This window comes from Cnephaeus nilssonii (genome assembly GCF_951640355.1).
Source record: "Cnephaeus nilssonii genome assembly, chromosome: 6".
In the NCBI taxonomy this organism is placed as follows: Eukaryota; Metazoa; Chordata; class Mammalia; order Chiroptera; family Vespertilionidae; genus Cnephaeus; species Cnephaeus nilssonii.
The window spans coordinates 17801772-17822549 of NC_137077.1; the positions used below are offsets into that span (position 1 = coordinate 17801772).

Below are 20778 nucleotides of genomic sequence, written 5' to 3' on the forward strand. Positions count from 1 at the left end.
TGCTTTCGTCTCTCGGGGATCACAGTCCCATACTGTGTGATGTTCATTATTTGAAAACTGTTTCACATCTATTGTCTCTTTAAAAAAATTTCAGATGGATAAACTCAATCCCTATTATTTCATCTTGGTAAGAGGCAAGAATTTAATTTCAGGTTTTCCATATATAAAAATTTTGTTTGTACTTATTTAGTTCTATGACAAAAATGTTTCATCTATACACATAAAGTTACTAAAATTGTTTTATTTATCCCTCCTCTTTCAATAAACATCAAGTGCATGTACAGAAAAAGGCAACAGGAAAATATTAATGAATTTAAATAAAGCATGTAGGCAAAACACACTTTCATTTTCTAAGTCTGCTTGATATGGTATATAAGGAAACTTGTTACAAGTCATAATGCTTTCATAATCTGCCAGGAAAAAAGATCACAGTAGCACCCTTTTATGCTTCAATACAAATGTATTCTCTGAGCCACAATAGGAAAAAGTAGTATTTCTGTTTTTATTCCTTGAAGTAGTTATTAGTATGTTTATACTTATTAAAAATATCCTTAAAATTTTCCATTGCTTTGGAAAATCAAAAAGTTAGTAAGCTAACTCAATTTCTCTTTTATTTTAGTATTTTCATCTTAGAAGTCAAAATTGGACAGGAGTAATATATGAGAGGTACACAGTTTAAGTCTTTGGGACAAGAGACTACAAGAAGGTAAACAAGCCAATAACCTGCCTAATCTTATATGATTAAAACTCCAGATCACAACAGGTAGATATACACATCCATCTATTGTCAAAGAGTTATAAATCCTTTAGACAATCACCCTTTCTAAATTTGATGGTAAGGTCAATAATATAAAAATGTTAAATACAGCACACAAAGAATTAGAGAAAGTTAAGGATATAAACCACAAAGAGAAATCCACACTTCTCATTTAGGAGAAAAAGAATTGCAATAATACAGTAATATTTAGTATCTACTATGAAATTTTCACTGATTATAAGTTGAATCATGTTCATTAAAACTTTGTAGTATAATTTTGCTTATTATTAATTCATGAGATAATTAGTAGATATGCAGCTCTGGTCAAATCTTTCAAATCCTTAAAAGTTTTCATAGGTAGAGAAGTTTGCTAAAAATAAAACAAAACAAAAATAAACCAAACCAGAATAGAGATTTGTTAGAAGTACAATCTAATAACATAAATGCAATAGATAAAAGATAATTTGTGCAATTCAAAATTCCAAAAAAACTGTTATATCAAATGTACAAATAATAAATAGTAGTCATACTTGACTTCATTAAGTTAACAAAATAATTAGTAATTAACTTTGTGTTTTATTTTTCAATTGCTTAGAAACACCAATTGCCATTTTAAAATTACTTTTTTCATAAAAATAGAATGCATATCAAACTCTTTAATTCCCAAATATCCAAAAAAAATTGGAAAGGCAAATGTTAATCAAAAAATATATCTGTTAAAAAGGTGATTTTAAAACACCCATAACCTATTTTTTTGCACAATTGTCTTATGAAAAAGGGCACTTAGTGTCTGTCTAAAGCTTTCAGAAAAATAAAGATCCTACTGACTTTCCTATAGGCAAATTATACATTGTACAGCTTTTAATATAAAAATATAAATATTTTTGAGTCAGAGAGAAAAAAACAGTGGTTGGTGTAAAATCCCATCACCCTTTTGCTTGAAAATTTTTCCCAGAGGCCATAAAAACAACACTGATTCCATGTAGTTCTGTGTTGCCAAAAACTTCCCAAATTAAAAAACATTAAGGTATTCAGTGTAATTTCAAAAGTGGGCTCGCAGTCTTTTGTTTTCTTCTCGTAGTCTTTCAATTTCAGCCACTAAACCTTCATTTACTGAGTATCTTTCCAATAAAGAGTGCATTTCATTCTAGAAAAGGACAAAAATGCTTTTTAAATTACTTGGCATGTCACATTTATTTGTCATGTTTTACATACTGTCAGCTATCATTTCCCTCATGTTCAATTAACAAGCTAAATGATATTCCTCAGACTTAACCACTCTTACTATTTTGTTAATGTAAATGAAAGACCACTAGTAAAACTTACTTATTTGGGAGGCCTATATTTGCACATTTGAGGAGCATTTTGCGTATTTATCAAAGAAAAAAAGTTGTAAAAAGTTGCCTTAACTATCAAATGTTAAAAAGAAGGGTGACTAGTTAAAAACTATTTTACTTATTAAATTTCTAAAACTCCTTGTTTATTTATCACAGGAACTAGATATAAGCAAGTAACAACTATATCGCCCTTTAATGAATTTTGCAGATCCACAACTCTACACTCACTTAAAATAACATGTGTCATACGTACCAATTGCATATGAAACTGTTTAATCATCTCCACTTGCAAATTCACAATATCCCTATGACATGCTTCTCTAGGGAAGAATATAAAATACTTGTTAGAATTGTAACAGTTTTACCAACTCTCTATCATTCAAGAAACTACTTAAGCTTTCTCATTTTTCAAATTATTGGGTATTAGCAATTATTATTACACTAATAAAAATACCAATGCACCTAGCACTTGTTTACTATGTGTTAGGCACTTTCTTGTACTTTAAATGTAAGAACTTATTTAAGCTTCAAAACTAGTTATAATTATTACCTCCTTTTGACTAATAAAGTAACTGAGCCACAGAGCAGTTATAACTTATCCAAAGTCATACAACCAGTAAAGAGCAGACCTAAAATATAAACCCAGGCTATCTACTTCCACTATACTACACTACATTCCTTAATACAGAAATTATCAAGACACAGGTTTATATTACAATGAAATATAGATAATATACTAGCTTACAATGTTTTAACTATTATCTATGTTTTAGCCATTATAAAATATGTCTAGATAAAAATGGGAAGGTGTTATTTGGGTGGTTATAACATAGTTTATTCAATAAAATGCTATTAATTCATGCTTACAAAAGAATACATGAAAACTACAAGTATGAAGTATAATAATAAAAGAAACAGTCACCCACAATAAAGCTAGAACAGTACCAAAATCATAGAAACTGCCTATATGCTCCTCTCTGATTCCATCACTTAACTCTTGGGAGAAGCCCAAGAAAGAAGACAATACTACTCTGGTGAATTTTGCTTAAGCAAAAAAATGCTTTACAGTACATTTGTATAACATAGAATCTCTCTCTACTGAATACATTTTCAATTTGCTTGCTTTGAGCATTACAAAAAGGGTACTATATACTATGTAGTCTTGAGTAGTGTACCTTTAGAAAATAATCCAGTATCACATTTTCAAGATTCATGATCTATATATCTGTAATTCACTGATTTATACTGATGTATACATTCTCCTGTCAATTGGCATTGGGTTGTTTATAAGTTTTACAGTTACTACCTGAAGTCATCTAATGTTTCCTGTATCATGTTCTGAATAAAACGGATTTGAACGGATGTCAATGGTGCATTTGGCCGATTACTTCCAATGGTATCAGCTATTTTTTCTGACAGTGAACTGGCAACTCCAGCAGTGACAGAAGATGCTAACTTTGGATCTAAAACAAAACAATGGAGAAAATATTAATAGTCAACTTGGACTAAGAGTCATCAAACATTTCTAAATAAGATTTGGCATGAGAAAACTTGAAAAACTCGTAAAGAAAAGTGTTCCTGTGACATTTAGAAAAATGCACTGTTTGGAATACAAATCTTAAGAAACTTTCTATGACATTATTTCTAATAGTCATTTATCTATATATATATGAACTGCCAACTGACTAATGTAGTAACATGTGACAGAGGAACTGATCTTGAAGAATCTCTAAACCTCTTATAAAAGATGAATGTGACAAGCTTCAGCACAAACTAGATAAACCACCAGAGTACATGAGTAAAGTAGTGCTACAGGCAAAGCCCCAGAGTTTAAGCTAATGCAATGTATCTATAGAAACCTTAAGGTAAAACACAGATTTCTATATAAAAGAGTTGCTTCTACACAAAGAGTTGTTTGGATGGATATCTCTTATAACTGAACCTAATATCCCTTTACTAGTAAGTGTGGGTCAAGTGTTTAGGGTCTGCGGTATTAACTCTACAAATAGGACTTTAATATGGGGGGAGAAAAAGATACTAATATAAAATAATATTGAATGTCAACTGTAATTGACAAATCAAAAAATAACATTAAAAAAATAAATACAGTTGGGATGAACATCTTTGCAAATAAATCTTCATCTTAATTTTAAAAAAGAAAAATATTTTAGGTAATTGACCCATTTTCACAGGGTTCTACACTATATTCCTATCTGTACCATATTATATCAAGACACCTACAGATGAGATTGAAAATGAAATTCACACCAAGAGTGTCAAATAAATGTGGTTATATTTAACAATTCATGTATATTTTATTGTCTTCTAGTAAGAGGGTTACACTAGAGAAATGTCATAAATTTTAAACACCTTGAATATTTAAAATTTTGTCTGTGATCACTCCTTTCAAGTTAAATAGTGAGGGTTTCCAACTTAACACTTTCAAATATTAGCAAGTTTTATGTACTTACTTGGAGCTGAGGATCCATTGACTGTGGGTTCATATAGTAACCGGGCTTCCTTTTCTTTTTCGGGCTTTTCACATTTCTCAGGACTTCTTGTTTGGTTAGATGATGGAGAGGTATTTAGACTTCCGGTATCAGCACCAGAGATCAACTTTGCAAACTTTACATTTAAAATAAACAATTAATATATAAATTCTGGCTTTACCCATATCATCCACATAATTTGTACCAACTTTCTTTTATCCAGTGGATAGGGCCAGGTAAAGGGAAAATAAAAAGGGATATAGAAAGAGAAAAAAATTGCTAGGACTATTGGCAAATAAATCAAGTTTACTAATCAAAAACAGTATCAATAATAACATGATAAAGAAAAGTTCATTTACTAAGCATCTGGCTGTTGAGTATAATTTAAAATAGTGATCACAGGCAAAAACAAACCACCCCCCACACACACACACACACACACAACCTCTCATTTATTACTAGTCAGAAATATTTGAAAAATAAGTTAAAAGATATTTTGTACTTCTTGAATGTTATCTTTACAATATCATCCTAAAAATAAATATGAAAATAAATGTATATACTGCACAACAGATTCAGCCTTCCTGGTAATATTTGATCATTTTAAATCCTTTCATAATAAATTAACTTCTATACTGAGTACTGTATTATAGCACATCAATTTACTCTAAGACTTAGGGTAACTGCCTTGACCACCAACTTGGTGCTTTCTGCCACAATGGAAATACATCCTAAAAAATTCAGGTATAAAATATTACTACACAGACAGCTATATCAAGTTTCTTGTCCTATAAAAAAAAATAGAATATGACATCTATTGCTATCTTCATTATATCCAGAGATAGATTTCAAGAGTACCCTTTAGTTTTTAACACGTGACACCAAGATTGAAGAGTATTTTTCTACCTAGTGAGTGCACAGCACTGTCACTAGTTAGGACAAACGCAATGGCTGCTGCCTGCTTCCTAGTGCCGACCTTCATCATGCTTGCTAGTGAGAAACACACAGTGAGCTCAGTACCACTTTCAGGCAGATACCTGTTTGAAGGAGTCTTTAGGTTCCTGTTTTCCCGGATACGTTTTCTTAGGTTCAGCTGTCGGATCATGATGTTCATTTTCTTCTTTCCCAGGAGATCCCATAAAGACATTAAAGGGACTAGAATGTAATACTGAAGTGCCTGAGGCTCCTTGATTTTTTCTTGGAGGAAACACTGAGTTCAATTGTGTTAAAAAGTCAAGGCCTGAAAAAGAGGAGGAAAAATGCTGTGTTTGCATATGATGTTCTCCAATGTTGGATATTTAACAAAAGCATTTAACACGACAGACAGGCTAATATGATGGAAAGACACGGGATTTGGATCCAGAAATCAGGTTCATTTGTCAGCTCTAGCCCTTATTTGATGCAAAAACATTGTAAAACTCTCTGTGACTGCATTCTGATCTGCAAATCTATATATATAAAACCCTAAGCAACTGGTCAACTGTTCGACTGGTTGACTGTTTGACACACTAGGACAGACACTGACCACCAGGGGGCAGATGCTCAACGCAAGAGCTGCCCCCAAGTGGTCAGTGCATTCCTACAGCAGGAGCGCCGCTCAGTAAGCTTACCAAGAGGCGGTGGCGGCAGGCACAGCGGGGCTGTGATGAGCAGGAGTGGTAAGGTGCCTGGCCTGGGCTTGGGCTCCACCCCAGCCACCTGCCACTTCACGCACTACTACATTCCTCAGGGGATGTCGGACTGTCAGGAGGATCGGGCTAAAACCGGCAGTCCGACATCCCACAAAGGGTCCCGGATTGCGAGAGGGCGCAGGCTAGGCTGAGGGACCCCACTGGTGCACGAAACCATGCACCAGGCCTCTAGTATGTGAATAATGATATCTATTTCCCTGAGTGGTGAGGCTTAAAGGAGATATTGTATATGAAAATACTTTGAAAACTGAAAAACACAATGGACATTTTAATCAGTATTAGTTTTTGACAACGGAAGTGTTCATTTGGTTCACACTGTGGTATATGTCTTGGCAGGCAGCCTCTAAGAAGGCCCCTAATGATCCCTGACTTCTGGCATGGATCCATGCCCTCAAGTAGTCCCCTCCCTTTGAACATGGGGTAGACCTAGTAACTTGCTTCTAACAAAGAGAATACCTTCCAAGCTTATGTTACAAACACACTGTGGTTTTCCATCTTGGGTGCCCTCTCTCACTCTCCTGCTCACCAGCTCTAAGGGAAGCCAGTTGGCCCGTTGTCAACTTCCCTGTGGAGAAGCCCACAGGGGAATAAACCGATTAATGTCTTTGCTCACAGACACATGAATGAGCTTGGAAGCAGATCTTTGCCCAGTTAAGTCTGGAGATGACTGCAGCCCTAATGACACCCTGATTAAAGCACCAAGAGACCTTAAGCCAAAGGCACTCAAGCTAAGCCATGATCTTAGCCCACATTTTATGAGATGATAAATGCTCTTTTAAAATTCAAAATGTTGGGTAATTTGTTACACAGGGATAGATAACACAATATCACTTACAATTTTCATTAAAACATTTCTCAATAGTTCTTACCATCTCCTTTGCCTACGGACTCATCACCTCCCTTGTTAACCACAACATCTGTAAGAAAATTAGAAAATCAAATTTAAAAGACAGTAAAAAAGATGCTATAGCAACTTAGAATTACTATTCATTCCCCAAAGAGTTCAAAGATTACATTTTTAAGAAGAAAATCTGAGTAAAGTTAAAGCTAGTACTCACATGAACTCCCCTTTTCATTCTTTTAGCTTCACAGCGCAAATATAAAAAGACAATTCTATGACACTAGAGGCCTGGTGCACGAAATTTGTGCATGGGGAGGGTCCCTCAGCCTGGCCGGCAATCAGGGCTGATCAGGTTTCCCGCCTCACCACCTCCTCCTTCTCTCGCTCCCTCAGCGCCCCGCCACCGATCGCCTGCCATGTTCTGTGCCATGCCCTGGTGGTCAGTGCACATCATAGTGAGAGATCGAACTCCCGTTCTCCCGGTCAAACTCCCGAGGGGACACTTTGCATATTAGCTTTTTATATATATAGTTATTTTATTGAGACAGCCAAGTATAATAGGAAAAGCACTGTAGTGAGGACCAAAGATCTATAATTCAGTTCTGCCTATATCACTTAATAGCTTTGTGACCTTGGACAAACGTTAATACAATTAAACTTCAGTTTCTGCATCTATTTAAAGGGAATAATGCCCTGACCATCTCACAAGATTTTATTGAGAATCAACTGAAATAACATAAAAACATTTTGCAAGCAATACAATGCTATAAAACATAAGGTTTTTAAGGTTGTATTAAAATTTATTTCAATGGCAGAAATATTCATTTACCAATTACCAACCAAATATTGCTTAACTCTATTTTAATGAGTTAAAAGAAAAATGGTCAAGTTCACCAGAAACTCTAATGGCCAATAAATTGATTGTCATAAATGATTATCATATTAGTAGGACTATCGTACATCTATCCTATCCTTCCATCCATCCATCTGCATGTGTGTGTGTGGTGTGTGTATGTATGTGTGTGTGTGTGTGTGTGTGTGTGTGTGTGTATATATATATATATATATATACACATATTATATAGTGTATATATATATATACACATATTATATATATACTTACTAATTGTATAGCACACATACACTTTTAAAAGTTATTAGTTTTCCCCTAACAAAAGCAGAAGTATTTAAAAGATGAAGAAATTGAGCCAAAACAGATTAAGCCTTTTACTAGTCGAGTTTCATCCTTGCAAATCTCTTGATAATAAAAGCAGTACTATATTTAGTATCCATGTTTTCTTCTCATTAATAATACAAAATTCTAATAAATGAAAGGCATATGGCTCATATACTAATAATATTTTTTTAAATAGCTAAAGTAATTAAAGAGGAATTTATTTATCTGGAATACCATTAAAGAGGATTTCATTCATAACTCAAAATCCTCCACAAAGCCCCTTCCTATAGTCTTCAACTCAATAGTTAACTCCAGGGGTTCTCATAAGCCAAAATCCCCAACTGGGCACTTACTTCAGAAACCTGTTTCAACTCCAGCGCAAGCCACTTTTCCCTCCTTCACCCACATCCTTCCTCTCTTTCCTCTAACTATGTAGCCTGACCTCTCTTTGTCTTGAAAGAAAGGAATCTTTCCCTTTTTCACTAGGTGGAAGATAAAGGAGTTTAACCTGGCAACTGAAGTATTTTCAGGCTAGGGTAAGGCAGAAGACACTCAGTAATTCTATATAATCACATATGTATTTATTGTTTCTGATTATGAAATTAATTGGAGAAAATTTGGAAAATAGACAATTTTGAAGTAAAAAATGAAATTTTATAAGATCGGGGGCACATGTAACAATTTAAACACACTGCTATTGTTGACATTTAAATTCATTCCAGTTTTTCACTATTATACAGTAAACATACAAATCTTTCGGGCTTTTCAGAATATTGTCTTAGGTCAACTTACAGAAATGGAATTAACAGGCCAAAAAGTATGAGTATTTAAACCTGCCAAAATATCCTCTAGAAATTCACCAATATTTTTGATAATACTATTAAGCAGTGGAACTATCCCATAAAGGTTAACAGAATGAACATTAGTACCAAAAGAACACAGCCAAACAATGGGCCTAGTTCATACAGTGTGAACAACTATGATAAATAATATTTCCATTCAACAAGCTGACAAAGTTTTTGCTTTTTTTTTTTTAAATGACAATAGCTACTAGCAATGGGAAGAGTGTGTGTGTGTGTGTGTGTGTGTGTGTGTGTGTGTGTGTGAGAGAGAGAGATAGTTTCATACACAGTGTAAAAGATGAGGCAACATATCACTTAGCCATATTTCTCCATGAAAACATTTAATAAATACCAATTAAATATTAATAATCACAGAAACAAATGTTTTTTTTAAGTTAGGAAGATATATTTTATCTATCAATACCCAAGATTTTACAAAAGTGTATTAAAAAGTAAATACAGCCCTAGCTAGTTTGGCTCAGTAGATAGAGCGTCGGCCTGCGGACTGAAGGGTCCCGGGTTTCATTCTGGTCAAGGGCATATGCCTTGGTTGCTGGCACATCCCCAGTAGGGGGTGTGCAGGAGGCAGATCGATGTTTCTCTCTCATTAATGTTTCTAACGCTCTATCCCTCTCCCTTCCTCTCTGAAATCAATAAAGATATATTAAAAAAAAAAAAAGTAAATACAAGTAAAGATTGCCTATGAAGACAAAACTTGCTTTAAGAAACTTTTGTATAAATTAAAATGCTAACTTCAGAGCTATCTGCAAATTTGCCATGTAAAAATTACCAGCATATATTTTGGAATATAGTTACCTAAAATATCATGTCAAAGGGAAAAATACCACCCCAGGAATTGAGAAAATGAGCAAACTGTCATCATAAGAGTTATACTGAAGCTGCTTCCCACATCTCTTAGCCAGAATAAAAGTGTAAGACTACCAGCAAGAACATGATCCTCTGATCTGAACAGACTTACCATCTCTGATAGGTGAGAACATGTCCCCCAAACTACTTGCTCTAGTATCATCAAGACTGGAGAAATCCTGATTTTTTCCACTGTCTACTTCCTTCGATAAAATATCTGTATTGATGCTTCGAGACAAACCTTATAGAAATTAGATATGAAAATTTATTACATCTAAAGAAATTGATCAGAAGCGAGGTTCTAAAAATATAAAACTGAAAGCAACAAATGAACACACAAGAAAAACAGGGGTAAGAGATCAACCAAATGACCTGTAACCCATGGACACAGACAGCAGGGGGGTGAGGGCATGTGCTGCGGGATGGGAACAGCCAGGGAGAAATCAATGGGGGGAAAAGGAGACATATGTAATACTTTAAACAATGAAGAATTTAAATTAAAAAAAAAAAGAAAAACAAACAAAAACTCATAGACACAGATAACAGCATGGTAGTTACCAGATGGAAGGGGGGTGGAGTGGGGTATAGGATAGTGAAAGATAACAGGGGTCAAACATATGATGACAAAAGATTTGATTTGGGGTGGTAAACATACAATGCAATACATAGATGATATATCATTGAATACTACATTTGAAGGAATATATAATTTTATTAAGCAATGCCACCCCAATAAGATTAATTTTAAAATAATTTTTTAAAAATATATGATTTTGTGAATAAATTAAAAAAAAATAATGTATTACCCATATTATTGGTAATATTACAACCGTGACCATCGGGGGGAAAAGCAGAATTTAACAATAATTCATTTAACCATCACTTTCATAGAATGAAGGGCTCCCCCAAAATCAAATAACTTATTTATTCATATACCACCATGTTATTGTAGCCATTTTTTTTGAAAATTTTCTAAAATAATATACATACTTACTTCTGTCTTAAAAATATTCTGAACATATAACTTAGTTGATTATCTCAAATGATAATCATTAAAAAAGTCTGTAAGGCATATGTAGCACAATGCCTAACAGCAGGATTCAAGTTATGTCCGTTCTCTCCCCAATTTGCAGTGAATAGATACTTTTCCCTCTTCTTTTCTTCACTAACAGGGGAGCTTAACATTGCTCTAGGCATTATCGACCTCAAATGACTTCACTGACCTCACAAAGTTTACTAAGAGGCAGGAAACCAGAATCCCAAACTCAGAGAGAATAGTAAAGTAGACAATAAAAAGGCAGAGTCCTGTTTTTCATTCCTTAAATGGCTGTTTCCTTCTGAAAATAAGCAGTAGTAACAAGTCTGCAGAGGTTGTTTTCAATAACTAAATCAGGACCACTTTAGTAGAAGCAACATGAACTTTTTGTCAAACTTCGGATTTTACAAGAAGCTTAAAATGATAATAGTAATGATGATGATCATGATAACAATACTACTAATCACACCATAATTATTGAGTGCCCACCATGTGCCAGGCACTTTTGATACATTTTTCTCTGATTTTCACAATAACTCTAAAAGTTATTATCTGTGGAAGAGAAAAATAAGATTCAGAATGGTTAAGAAAACTGCCCAAAGTCATTCTGGTAAGAAGTGATAGACCTGAGACTTAACCCTAATATACTCTACATGTTTCAGAGGGGGAAAAAATGGATGTGTGTGTGTGTGTGTGTGTGTGTGTGAGAGAGAGAGAGAGAGAGAGAGAGAGAGAGAGAGAGAGAGAGAGAGAGAGAGAGAGAGAGTTTGAGAGAAATTTAGGAAGCAAATGTGGCAAAATTTATAAAATGGCAAATCTACTGGACAGTTGAGCTCAGGAGTTCTTTATATATTATTGAAACTTTCTTGTAAGTTTGAAATTACTTCAAAATAAAATTAATGAACAGAATTTCTAACTATGGATGCAGAGCAAAAATTCATTTTGCCAGAAACTGCTAATCAGGAAAGAGCTGTTAATCAGTGACCCTGCAGATTCAAGTCAACTCCTAATTAATGCTGTCATTGTTAAACATAGCCTCCTTATTAAAAACTAAATAAATACAGACTTCATAAAATTTACAGTAATTGAGAAAAATATTTTGTTTACTTTTTGAAAATTATGCATAAAATTGATAAATTAAAATTTTAAAATAATGGCAATTTTAATATAGTTAATTAAACATTTTTTGACAAACATTACTCAAATTTTCAAAAAGACTCTTCTTTTAAGTAGATAGCATTTATTTTTCCACGTAATATGTAATAATTTCTATGTGAGGACAATGTAGCTATTCACAGAAAATTTGTAGTGAATATACTTACAACATTAAAAACACTATTCCACATTATGAATGTTAACAAATTAAACTTTTGCTTATACTTGGAAATAGTAAACTCTGACTGAAAAGGCACCAACAAATATTTTTATCCATGTCAAGTACTTGTCCTAAAAATTTAAAGACATGAATGGGTACATCCATTTCTAATGAGAATATTTTGAAAACATACTGGCATATGTACCATGTAAACTTTTTAAAATATCTGTTGCATGTTGACAGTGTAGCATATTTCTTAAAATAAAAACCAGAAGGTTTTTAGGAATTTAGGAAATATGATCTTTATTGCAGGCAAAGAATATATTCTATAGTAGGTATGGGGAAGCTTATCATATTATACTTTCACAATGTCTAAATAAATTCCTCTTTAAGAAATGCTTGATTATCAACGTAGAAAAAAAATTATTTAAAATTGTAATATTTTCATTTAACCAACTGCTAGTATGTGGCTTAATATAAGCCAGGCACTATTTAATACTTAAATATATTCATTTCATCACTTGATTTACCTTCCATTCTAAAATATGAAAGGAACCATTAATAGCTTTTAAAAAAGAAAAGAAAAAGACCTCAGAGATCAAATCATGACATCAAAATTGCATTCTCTACTGATTAACCTGAAGGCACTATGTAAAGTCACCCAGTCTAGTTAGTATTAAGAATGAATAATTTGAGTTGACATTATTGGGGGTTTTTAAGATAAGCAATATTTTTTACAACAGAAGTTCAACTAAACAGACTAAAAGAAATGTTTTTTCATTAAATTTTTAAAAAATTGTAGCTAAAGTTAAAATGTTTACTTCTTCAATGATATTTATTAATAATTTTACTTAAATACTCAAGTGAATTTGAGTTCTTGGTTCCTGAATAAAGTATAATTACATATATTAGGGTGCGATATAGAAGCACCACTTACCTGCTTTGTCTTGGGCAGCAACTGTGCCTTTCCCCACGGCTGCTGTCATGGGCTGTGGCAGCGCCGTGGCAGGGGCAGTGGCTTCTCTGATAGTTCCAGAACTCTGAGCTCCCCCACTAGTAGCGCTCACAGGAACAGTCCGTTTGTTCACAGCTGAGGCCTTACTTGAAGGGTCTTTATTTAAACCTGACTGAAATGTAATGGAATATTTAAAAGCTCAGGTTTCTAATGCTCCCTACTGTTATTAATATTTTATAAATTCCCTATTAGAGTAAAAATATGTATATATTTTTCCTTACAAATTTTAAGCTTGCTAGTATAGCTGAGAGTTTCCCTCTGAACCAAAAAAGCCTTTTTACAATATGAAAAGAGAGAAATATGAAAATTAAGCATAAAATTTTTTAAAAAGTTTTAAAACCAAGTATCAAATGGCTTTGTACTAAAATTATATTAAATGTTTTTTATATAAAAATGATTATGAAGCAAAACTACACTGTGTTTGATTGACAACATAAAATTTCTATATTCTGAGCTAGATTTATTTAGTAAAATAAAAAATTCAGAAAGGAAATATCTTACCTTAGAAAGAGCAGTGGAGTACTGAAATACTATACATTGCACAGATGTCTTATGAGCACTGATGGTTTTAACTGGTGATTTCAACATCCTTAAATCATACTGATATATTTTCCCACGGGAGGATCCAATCGCCAAAGTGGCACCATCAGGCATGAAATCTACTGCAGTTAGAGGAGTGTCAGCCACTAAAGTCTTCACTAGCCTTTGGAAAGAGAGCAAGTCTATGTAGATATATGAGTGTATACAGGTATATAAGCTTATGTGACATATAAATCACTAGCAGATCAAAACCAAACTTACTTAGAATTGGGCAAGTAGCATACACATTCCAAACATTTATTTTAAAGCATAAATTTAGAATTAGACATTTCCAGTGCCATGGCATATGGAGGAACTGCTAAACACTTCATCCTATTTTTCTATTCACTCTACATGTTCTAGAAGCAGTACCTATTTATTTAAGTAATTGTTACCTTGGCAATGAATATGACAGAATTCCTGGGTGCTACTCCACAAATAAAAGGGCTCTAGCCTCAGAATTAAGGAGGCTCCCAGTATCCCTTTTCCATTTATTGACCTGCTTAAGCCTCAAGAGGACTATGACCTTTCACAGGAGAGCAGCTGCTACTTTGTTCTTAGTTCTGTATCTCCTCACCAAAAAGCTAACTGAACCCATGTGGCTTGATCCTCAGGAAGCAAGGAGAGAAATATGGATACCAATCTGCTGAAGCTGAGCTCTTTACTGGAGTGTCTGATATAACAGAGAAATGTCTTACTGACTCAGGTCTCTTAGTAAATTAGTTCCAAAAAATAGTAAAAAGACGAAAGAATCTATCTAATAATAGAGTAATATGTAAATTAGCCATCACTCCGCGACAAAATGGCGGCGCCCATGGCCACAAGATGGCGGCGCCCAGTCCTCTTAGCTCCGAGCCCCAGCACACGATCCCGGGCAAAGTGGCCGCGGGCTGGGAGGCCGGGGGTCTCAGGCCGGCCAACAGCGCCCCGCCCCCGAGGCCCGGTGCACATCCGGGGCAAAGCGGCGTGGGCTCGGGGCCGGGGGTCTCAGGCCAGCCTACAGCACCCCGCCCCCGAAGCCCGGTGGATGATCACGGGCAAAGCGGCCGTGGGCTCGGGGCTGGGGGTCTCAGGCCAGCCTACAGCGCCCCGCCCCTGAGGCCCGGTGCGCGATCCGGGGCAAAACGGCCACGGGCTGGGGGGCCGGGGGTCTCAGGCCAGCCAACAGCGCCCCGCCCCCGAGGCCCGGTGCGCGATCCGGGGCAAAACGGCCACGGGCTGGGGGGCCGGGGGTCTCAGGCCGGCCGACAGCGCCCCGCCCCCGAGGCCCAGCGCAAAGTGCGCGATCCGGGGCAAAACGGCCACGGGCTGGAGGGCTGGGGGTCTCACGCCGGCCGACAGCGCCCCGCCCCGAGCCCCGGCGCAAAGTGTGCAATCCGAGGCAAAGCGGCCGCGGGCTCGGGGCTGGGGGTCTCAGGCCGGCTGACAGTGCCCCGCCCCCAAGGCCCGGTGCGCGATCGGGGCAAAGTGGCCTAGGGCTTGGGGGCCAGGGGTCTCAGGCCAGCAGGGCAGTGCAACCCCAATGCGCGATCTTCAGGCCAGGGAAGGCAACCTGGGCTGGAGCTGCGCACCCCCACTGGGCTACCCCCACCGGGCTATCCCCAGCCAGGCTGAGATGGCAGCCTGGGCAGGGGTCTCAGCCTGGCTGGGCTGAGATGGCATTCTGGGCTGGGGTCTCAGCCTGGCCAGGGCCCGAACCCCTTCCAGCGGTGGCAGCCTGGGGTCTCAACCATTGAGTCACACCAGCCAGGCAGATATGAAGGAATCTTAAATGTTTCTTTTTTTATAATATATATTTTATTGATTTTTTACAGAGAGGAAGGGAAAGGGATAGAGAGCTAGAAACATCTATGAGAGAGAAACAGCGATCAGCTGCCTCCTGCACACTCCCCACTGGGTATGTGCCCCCAACCAAGGTACATGCCCTTGACCAGAATCGACCCTGGGACCCTTGATTCTGCAGGCCAATGCTCCATCCACAGAGCCAAACCAGTTAGGATTGTCCAATATGCTAAAGGAAAAAACCCTATCTAATAAAGAGGGGATATGCAAGGGAGGGCATTTGGGGGTGACTGGGGTGTCAGGGGAGGGCAGTTAGGCGTCAATCAGGCTGGCAGGGGAGTGGTTAGGGGGTGATCAGGCTGGCAGGCAGAGCAGTTAGGGGCAATCAGGAAGGCAGGCAGGCGAGTAGTTGGGAACCAGCAGTCCTAGATTGTGAAAGGGATGTCCGACTGCCTGTTTAGGCCCAATCTATTGGATAGGGCCTAAACAGGCAGTCAGACATCCCCCAAAGGGGTCCCAGATTGGAGAGAGTGCAGGTTGGGCTGAGAGACACCCCTCTCCCTGTGCACGAATTTCGTGCACCGGGCCTCTAGTGTGAAATAAGTAAGAGTAAATTTCTAATAAGGGCTGACAGTAGGTCCTTCCCTAGTAATAACATTACCATTTTTTTACAGGATTCTGCATATTGTTAGGTATCTTGAATACACCTGTAGCATTTTTGCAGCTTTTTTAAAGCTAACCTAGCACCCTTATAAATCTAAGAAGTACAGGAAGGCACAACAAACCCAGATACTTAGATTATGTGTCCTTTAGCTCTAGACCACTGGTTCTCAACTGGAGGTCATTAGGATGTCACAACTAGGAAAGTGCTACTGGCATCTAATGGGTAGAGGCCAGGGATGTTGCTGAACATCCCACAGGGCCCAGGACAGTCCTTCACAACCAAGAATCACCCAGCCCAAAATGCTGATCCTTCAGACACCCTGCTTTACATAAGGAATTAATTTTAAAGCAAATTAACCATATTTAGTTATATTTTTAAAAAGAATAATGTGCGTACATGTTAAAATAAAGATGTGAAATCATTAGCAGGCTATCCTTCAACGTTCACAATCCAGAAGTGCTCTAAATAAGCCAGCCAGAAAAAGACAAGTACCACAGGATTTCACTGATAGGTGGAATCTAATGAACAAAATACACTAACAAACAAAACAGAAACAGACTCACCAGATACAGAGAACAGACTGACAGCTGTCAGAGGGGAAGGGGTTTAGGGGACTGGGTGAAAAGGTGAAAGGTTAAGAAAAAACAACCTCATAGGCACGACAAACAACAGTATGATGACTACAAGAGAGAAAGGCGGAGGAAGGTAGAGAGGTAGAAGAGGGAAAAGGGAGAATAAATGGTGACGAAAGACATCACTAGGGGTGGTGAATACACAATGCAATATACAGATGATGTATTATAAAAGTGTATACCTCAAACCTATATATAATTTTATTAACCAATGTCATCCCAGTAAATTCAAAATTTTTTAAAAAAGAAACAGAATAATAATTAAAAAATAATACCCACACCTCATCTATTTTTTTCTGCATGGGAAGAAGAAAAAAAAATCTACCTTACCAGATATCAAGTACACAAATTTGAGAGCTCCTGAACATTAATTAATCATAGGTAGGTCTATACAAATCACTAATATATCTGCTAATGAGATAAGAAATGCCACACTTACTTCTTACTTGAAGTGTCATAGAGAATGATTCTCTTATCCAAGCCTATGGTTACAAACAACAATTCATTGACAGGAGAAAAGCAGATGCCTGAAGCTGGAGCTTTATGAGTACTGTCAAAGTTATGGTGAGGACTCTGACTATTCACATCCCAGAGAGTTACTACTCCGTTATCCGAAACACTGCCCAGCAGCGATTTCTTAAATAAGGAGTACTTCAAGTGCCGAACAGGCTATAAAAATAAGAATAAATTTTATGTAATTGTAAGCATTCATAAGAACATTTTATATAAACTATATAAATAACAGCCAACCACAGGCACAGCACTCACACAGGATTTAGGACTTTACTGGTTTAGAGAGTAACAGGTTTCAATCAATACCATAAAATCATTTAGTGGGCTATATAAGATGATCCCAAGACATACCAATATTCTAGGAATTGAACATCTGTCATGATATTACTAACGTGGAGTACAGCTAACTCAATCTCCTTTTTTTTTCCCCATAGAAAAAAATACAATACATTGATTCATTAGGGTTAGAATATCCTATCTAATAAAAGAGTAATATGCAAATTAACCAGCACTCCACTACACCCACAAGCCACGCCCATCAGCCACGCCCATCATCCAATCAGAGCGAGTATGCAAATTAGCCCCAACCAAGATGGCTGCGGCCACTGAGCAAGCAGGAGGGAGGCTTGGGTTTCCCCGGCAATGGAGGAAGCCAAGCTTTCCATACACCCTGGCGGGCCCAGGCCTCCACTCAAGGCTACAAAGTTTCAATTATAGAAGGTAAATGAATTCCAACAGAAATGGCGGCAGCCACTGAGCAAGTGGGAGGCTTGGCTCCGCTCCAGGTTACAAAGTTTCAATTGTAGAAGATAAATAAACCCCAGATACAGGGCCTCCACTTGGGTCGCCGGGGGGCGTGGCTGGCCTGCAAACCACCACAATTTTAAAAATTTTATAGACATTTTCATGAAGAAAAAATTTGGCTAATATCTATAATAAAAAAAAGTGTAATATGCTAATTAGACCAGACATCCTTCAGGACAAAGCCAGGGCTGCGAGGGAAGCCCGGATCCCAGGTGCCTGCCAGCAGCCAGAGGGAGGGAAGCCAGTGCCGGCCGGGGGAAGGAAGGCCTACTCTTGCACAAATTTCGTGCATCGGGCATCTAGTTCCTTTATAAAAAGTTTTCTTACAACCCTCCTCAGTGTGGCTAAGTGGCTGGAGCATCAATCAGTTCATGCACCTAGGGTTCTTAGATTCGATTCCCCATCAAGGGCATATACCTGGGTTGCAGGTTCGATCCCCAGCCCCAGTTGGGGCACATGTTGGAGGCAAACAATAAATGTGTCTCTCTCATATACAATGTTTCTCTCTCTTTCTCTCTCTCTCTCTCTCTCTTTCTCTCTCTCTCTCCCCCCCCTCTTTTCTTCCCTCCCTTCCACTCTCTCTAAAAAAAAACAATGGAAAAAATATCCTTGGGTGAGGATGAACAACAACAAAACATTTCCCTACATACTCCTGTATTAACCTGAAATACATGAATAAGTTTTGATACATTAACTATGATATACTTAAAGAAACCAAAAGAACAAAACTCCATTATCCTATGCCTAAACACACTCAATTATCACATGCCCATCAGAGTACTTATGTACCTGTCCTGTAGCTAACATAATTTGAGCTATGCAACACTTCTATAACTGTAATGTCTATAGAAAGATTAATGTTCATGTTTTGGGCTTAACCAGGTAACACTATTTGTATTTTGTTATATATAGTTATAACCTAGGAGCATGTTATATTCAATGGCCTAACTGAACTCAATAAAGTAAGCATACTCAATCTAGTATGAATTAGCTTATTTTCAATCAAGCTTATTTTAAATACTTAATTTTAAAAACTTAAAAGTCATTGGTTTATATAAGAGTTCAAAACCTATCTTATCAACTTTATTCTGAATAAACCCATACTTACCTGGCTACTACCATGACCAAAAGGAGTAGTAGATATATTAGTGGTTACACTGTGCAAAATAATTTCACCACTGAGAGATCCAGAAGCAATGTAGCAATCATTCCAATTATATGTTACACAAGTTACTTCATCTTTATGATCCTGAAAGAAAAAATGAAAATACAGTGCCATCAAACCTTCAAAAAGCAAATTTTCATGTTTTTGTAAATTTCGTGTTTTATAAATATTATCCATTTGTCAGTCTAATATTTGCTTTAACATTTTCCTCAAATTTTAAAAATTACTGAAATACGCAGAAAACTATCTGATCAACACCAAGTCTTCCCAGGGAACAGAGATCTATTTTTCATGACCATAATAAAGCTCAGGCACTCTGAAATGAGAGACAGAACGAAAAGGTAATTTTCTAAATGGCAATATGTCTCTCTGAAAGAATTCACTTCCACTGACAAGTAACATTTATTGGGAGTTGACTATTAGGAGAGTCCCTGCCCTTGAAAGTATTACTGTTCAATTGAGAAGACAGGACATTTAAATTAACATGAAAATGGCAGAACAAAGCTAAGTGAGTGGTGGTAGAGGCAAAGTGTCAAAACAAAAGAGAAAGAGGCATCACTGTGAACTCAGTTGACAGAGGAAGATTTATGCAAGACACAAAGTTGGAGTTCAACCTTAAAGAAAGAAGAGCTAAACTAGGGGAAGTAGACCAGACACTGCAAAATGGAAGAGTAAGAAACAAAAGCCCCAAAGCCAGAAGGGCAAGGTATGTTTGAGAGATGACAGCAGCTGCTTCCCTTTGTCGAGTACCTATTAACGCTGGGAGCTTGATATATTATTATTGTTATTTATTTATTTTAAACCTCACCAGAGGGCATTTTCATTGACTTTATTTATTTATTTATTTATTTATTTATTTTGAGAGAGAGAGGGGAGGGGTGGGGGGGGGAAGGAGAGAGAAACATCAATCGGTTGCCTCCAGTATGCCCCCCAAAGGCGACCGGATCGAACCACAACCTAGGTCTTATGCCATAACCACAAATCGAACCCGTGACCTTTAGGTGTACACGACACTCCTACCAACTTAGGCACATCACCCAGAGTTATATAACTGCTAAATGAAAAAGCCGGGATTCAATTCCAGGTCATACCCCAAGCCTATTTGCCTCCCTCTATATTAGGCTGTCTCCCAAATCAAAAGGGAAATCTATCCATGTGGAGACAACAAAACTGGTTTTGAACTAACTGAGTTCACAAGGACTGTTTTCCAAAATCAAGTCAGAGAAATCTAGCAGGAACACAGAAAAGGGATCAGGATTAGGAGTCTAGTTT

The 20778-nt window shown here is 37.1% G+C and overlaps 1 protein-coding gene across 2 annotated transcripts in view; it reads right to left on the minus strand.

The window, feature by feature from the left end:
• Positions 1 to 225: 225 nt before the first annotated feature.
• The window catches only part of NEDD1 (NEDD1 gamma-tubulin ring complex targeting factor), a 30603-nt gene continuing 10050 nt past the window's right edge, over positions 226 to 20778 (minus strand). Inside the window, exons 5-15 of one of the 2 annotated variants that reach the window (XM_079775563.1) lie at positions 19450 to 19590; positions 17464 to 17693; positions 13869 to 14070; positions 13290 to 13479; positions 10114 to 10242; positions 7144 to 7191; positions 5621 to 5823; positions 4566 to 4719; positions 3401 to 3557; positions 2348 to 2414; positions 226 to 1904 (exon numbers count right to left, since the gene is read on the minus strand). In XM_079775563.1, coding sequence (XP_079631689.1) covers positions 1800 to 1904; positions 2348 to 2414; positions 3401 to 3557; positions 4566 to 4719; positions 5621 to 5823; positions 7144 to 7191; positions 10114 to 10242; positions 13290 to 13479; positions 13869 to 14070; positions 17464 to 17693; positions 19450 to 19590 — 1626 coding nt within the window. In that variant the 3' untranslated portion in view covers positions 226 to 1799. The remainder of the gene's footprint in view (positions 1905 to 2347; positions 2415 to 3400; positions 3558 to 4565; positions 4720 to 5620; positions 5824 to 7143; positions 7192 to 10113; positions 10243 to 13289; positions 13480 to 13868; positions 14071 to 17463; positions 17694 to 19449; positions 19591 to 20778) is intronic. The other variant, XM_079775564.1, reaches the window with a different exon arrangement.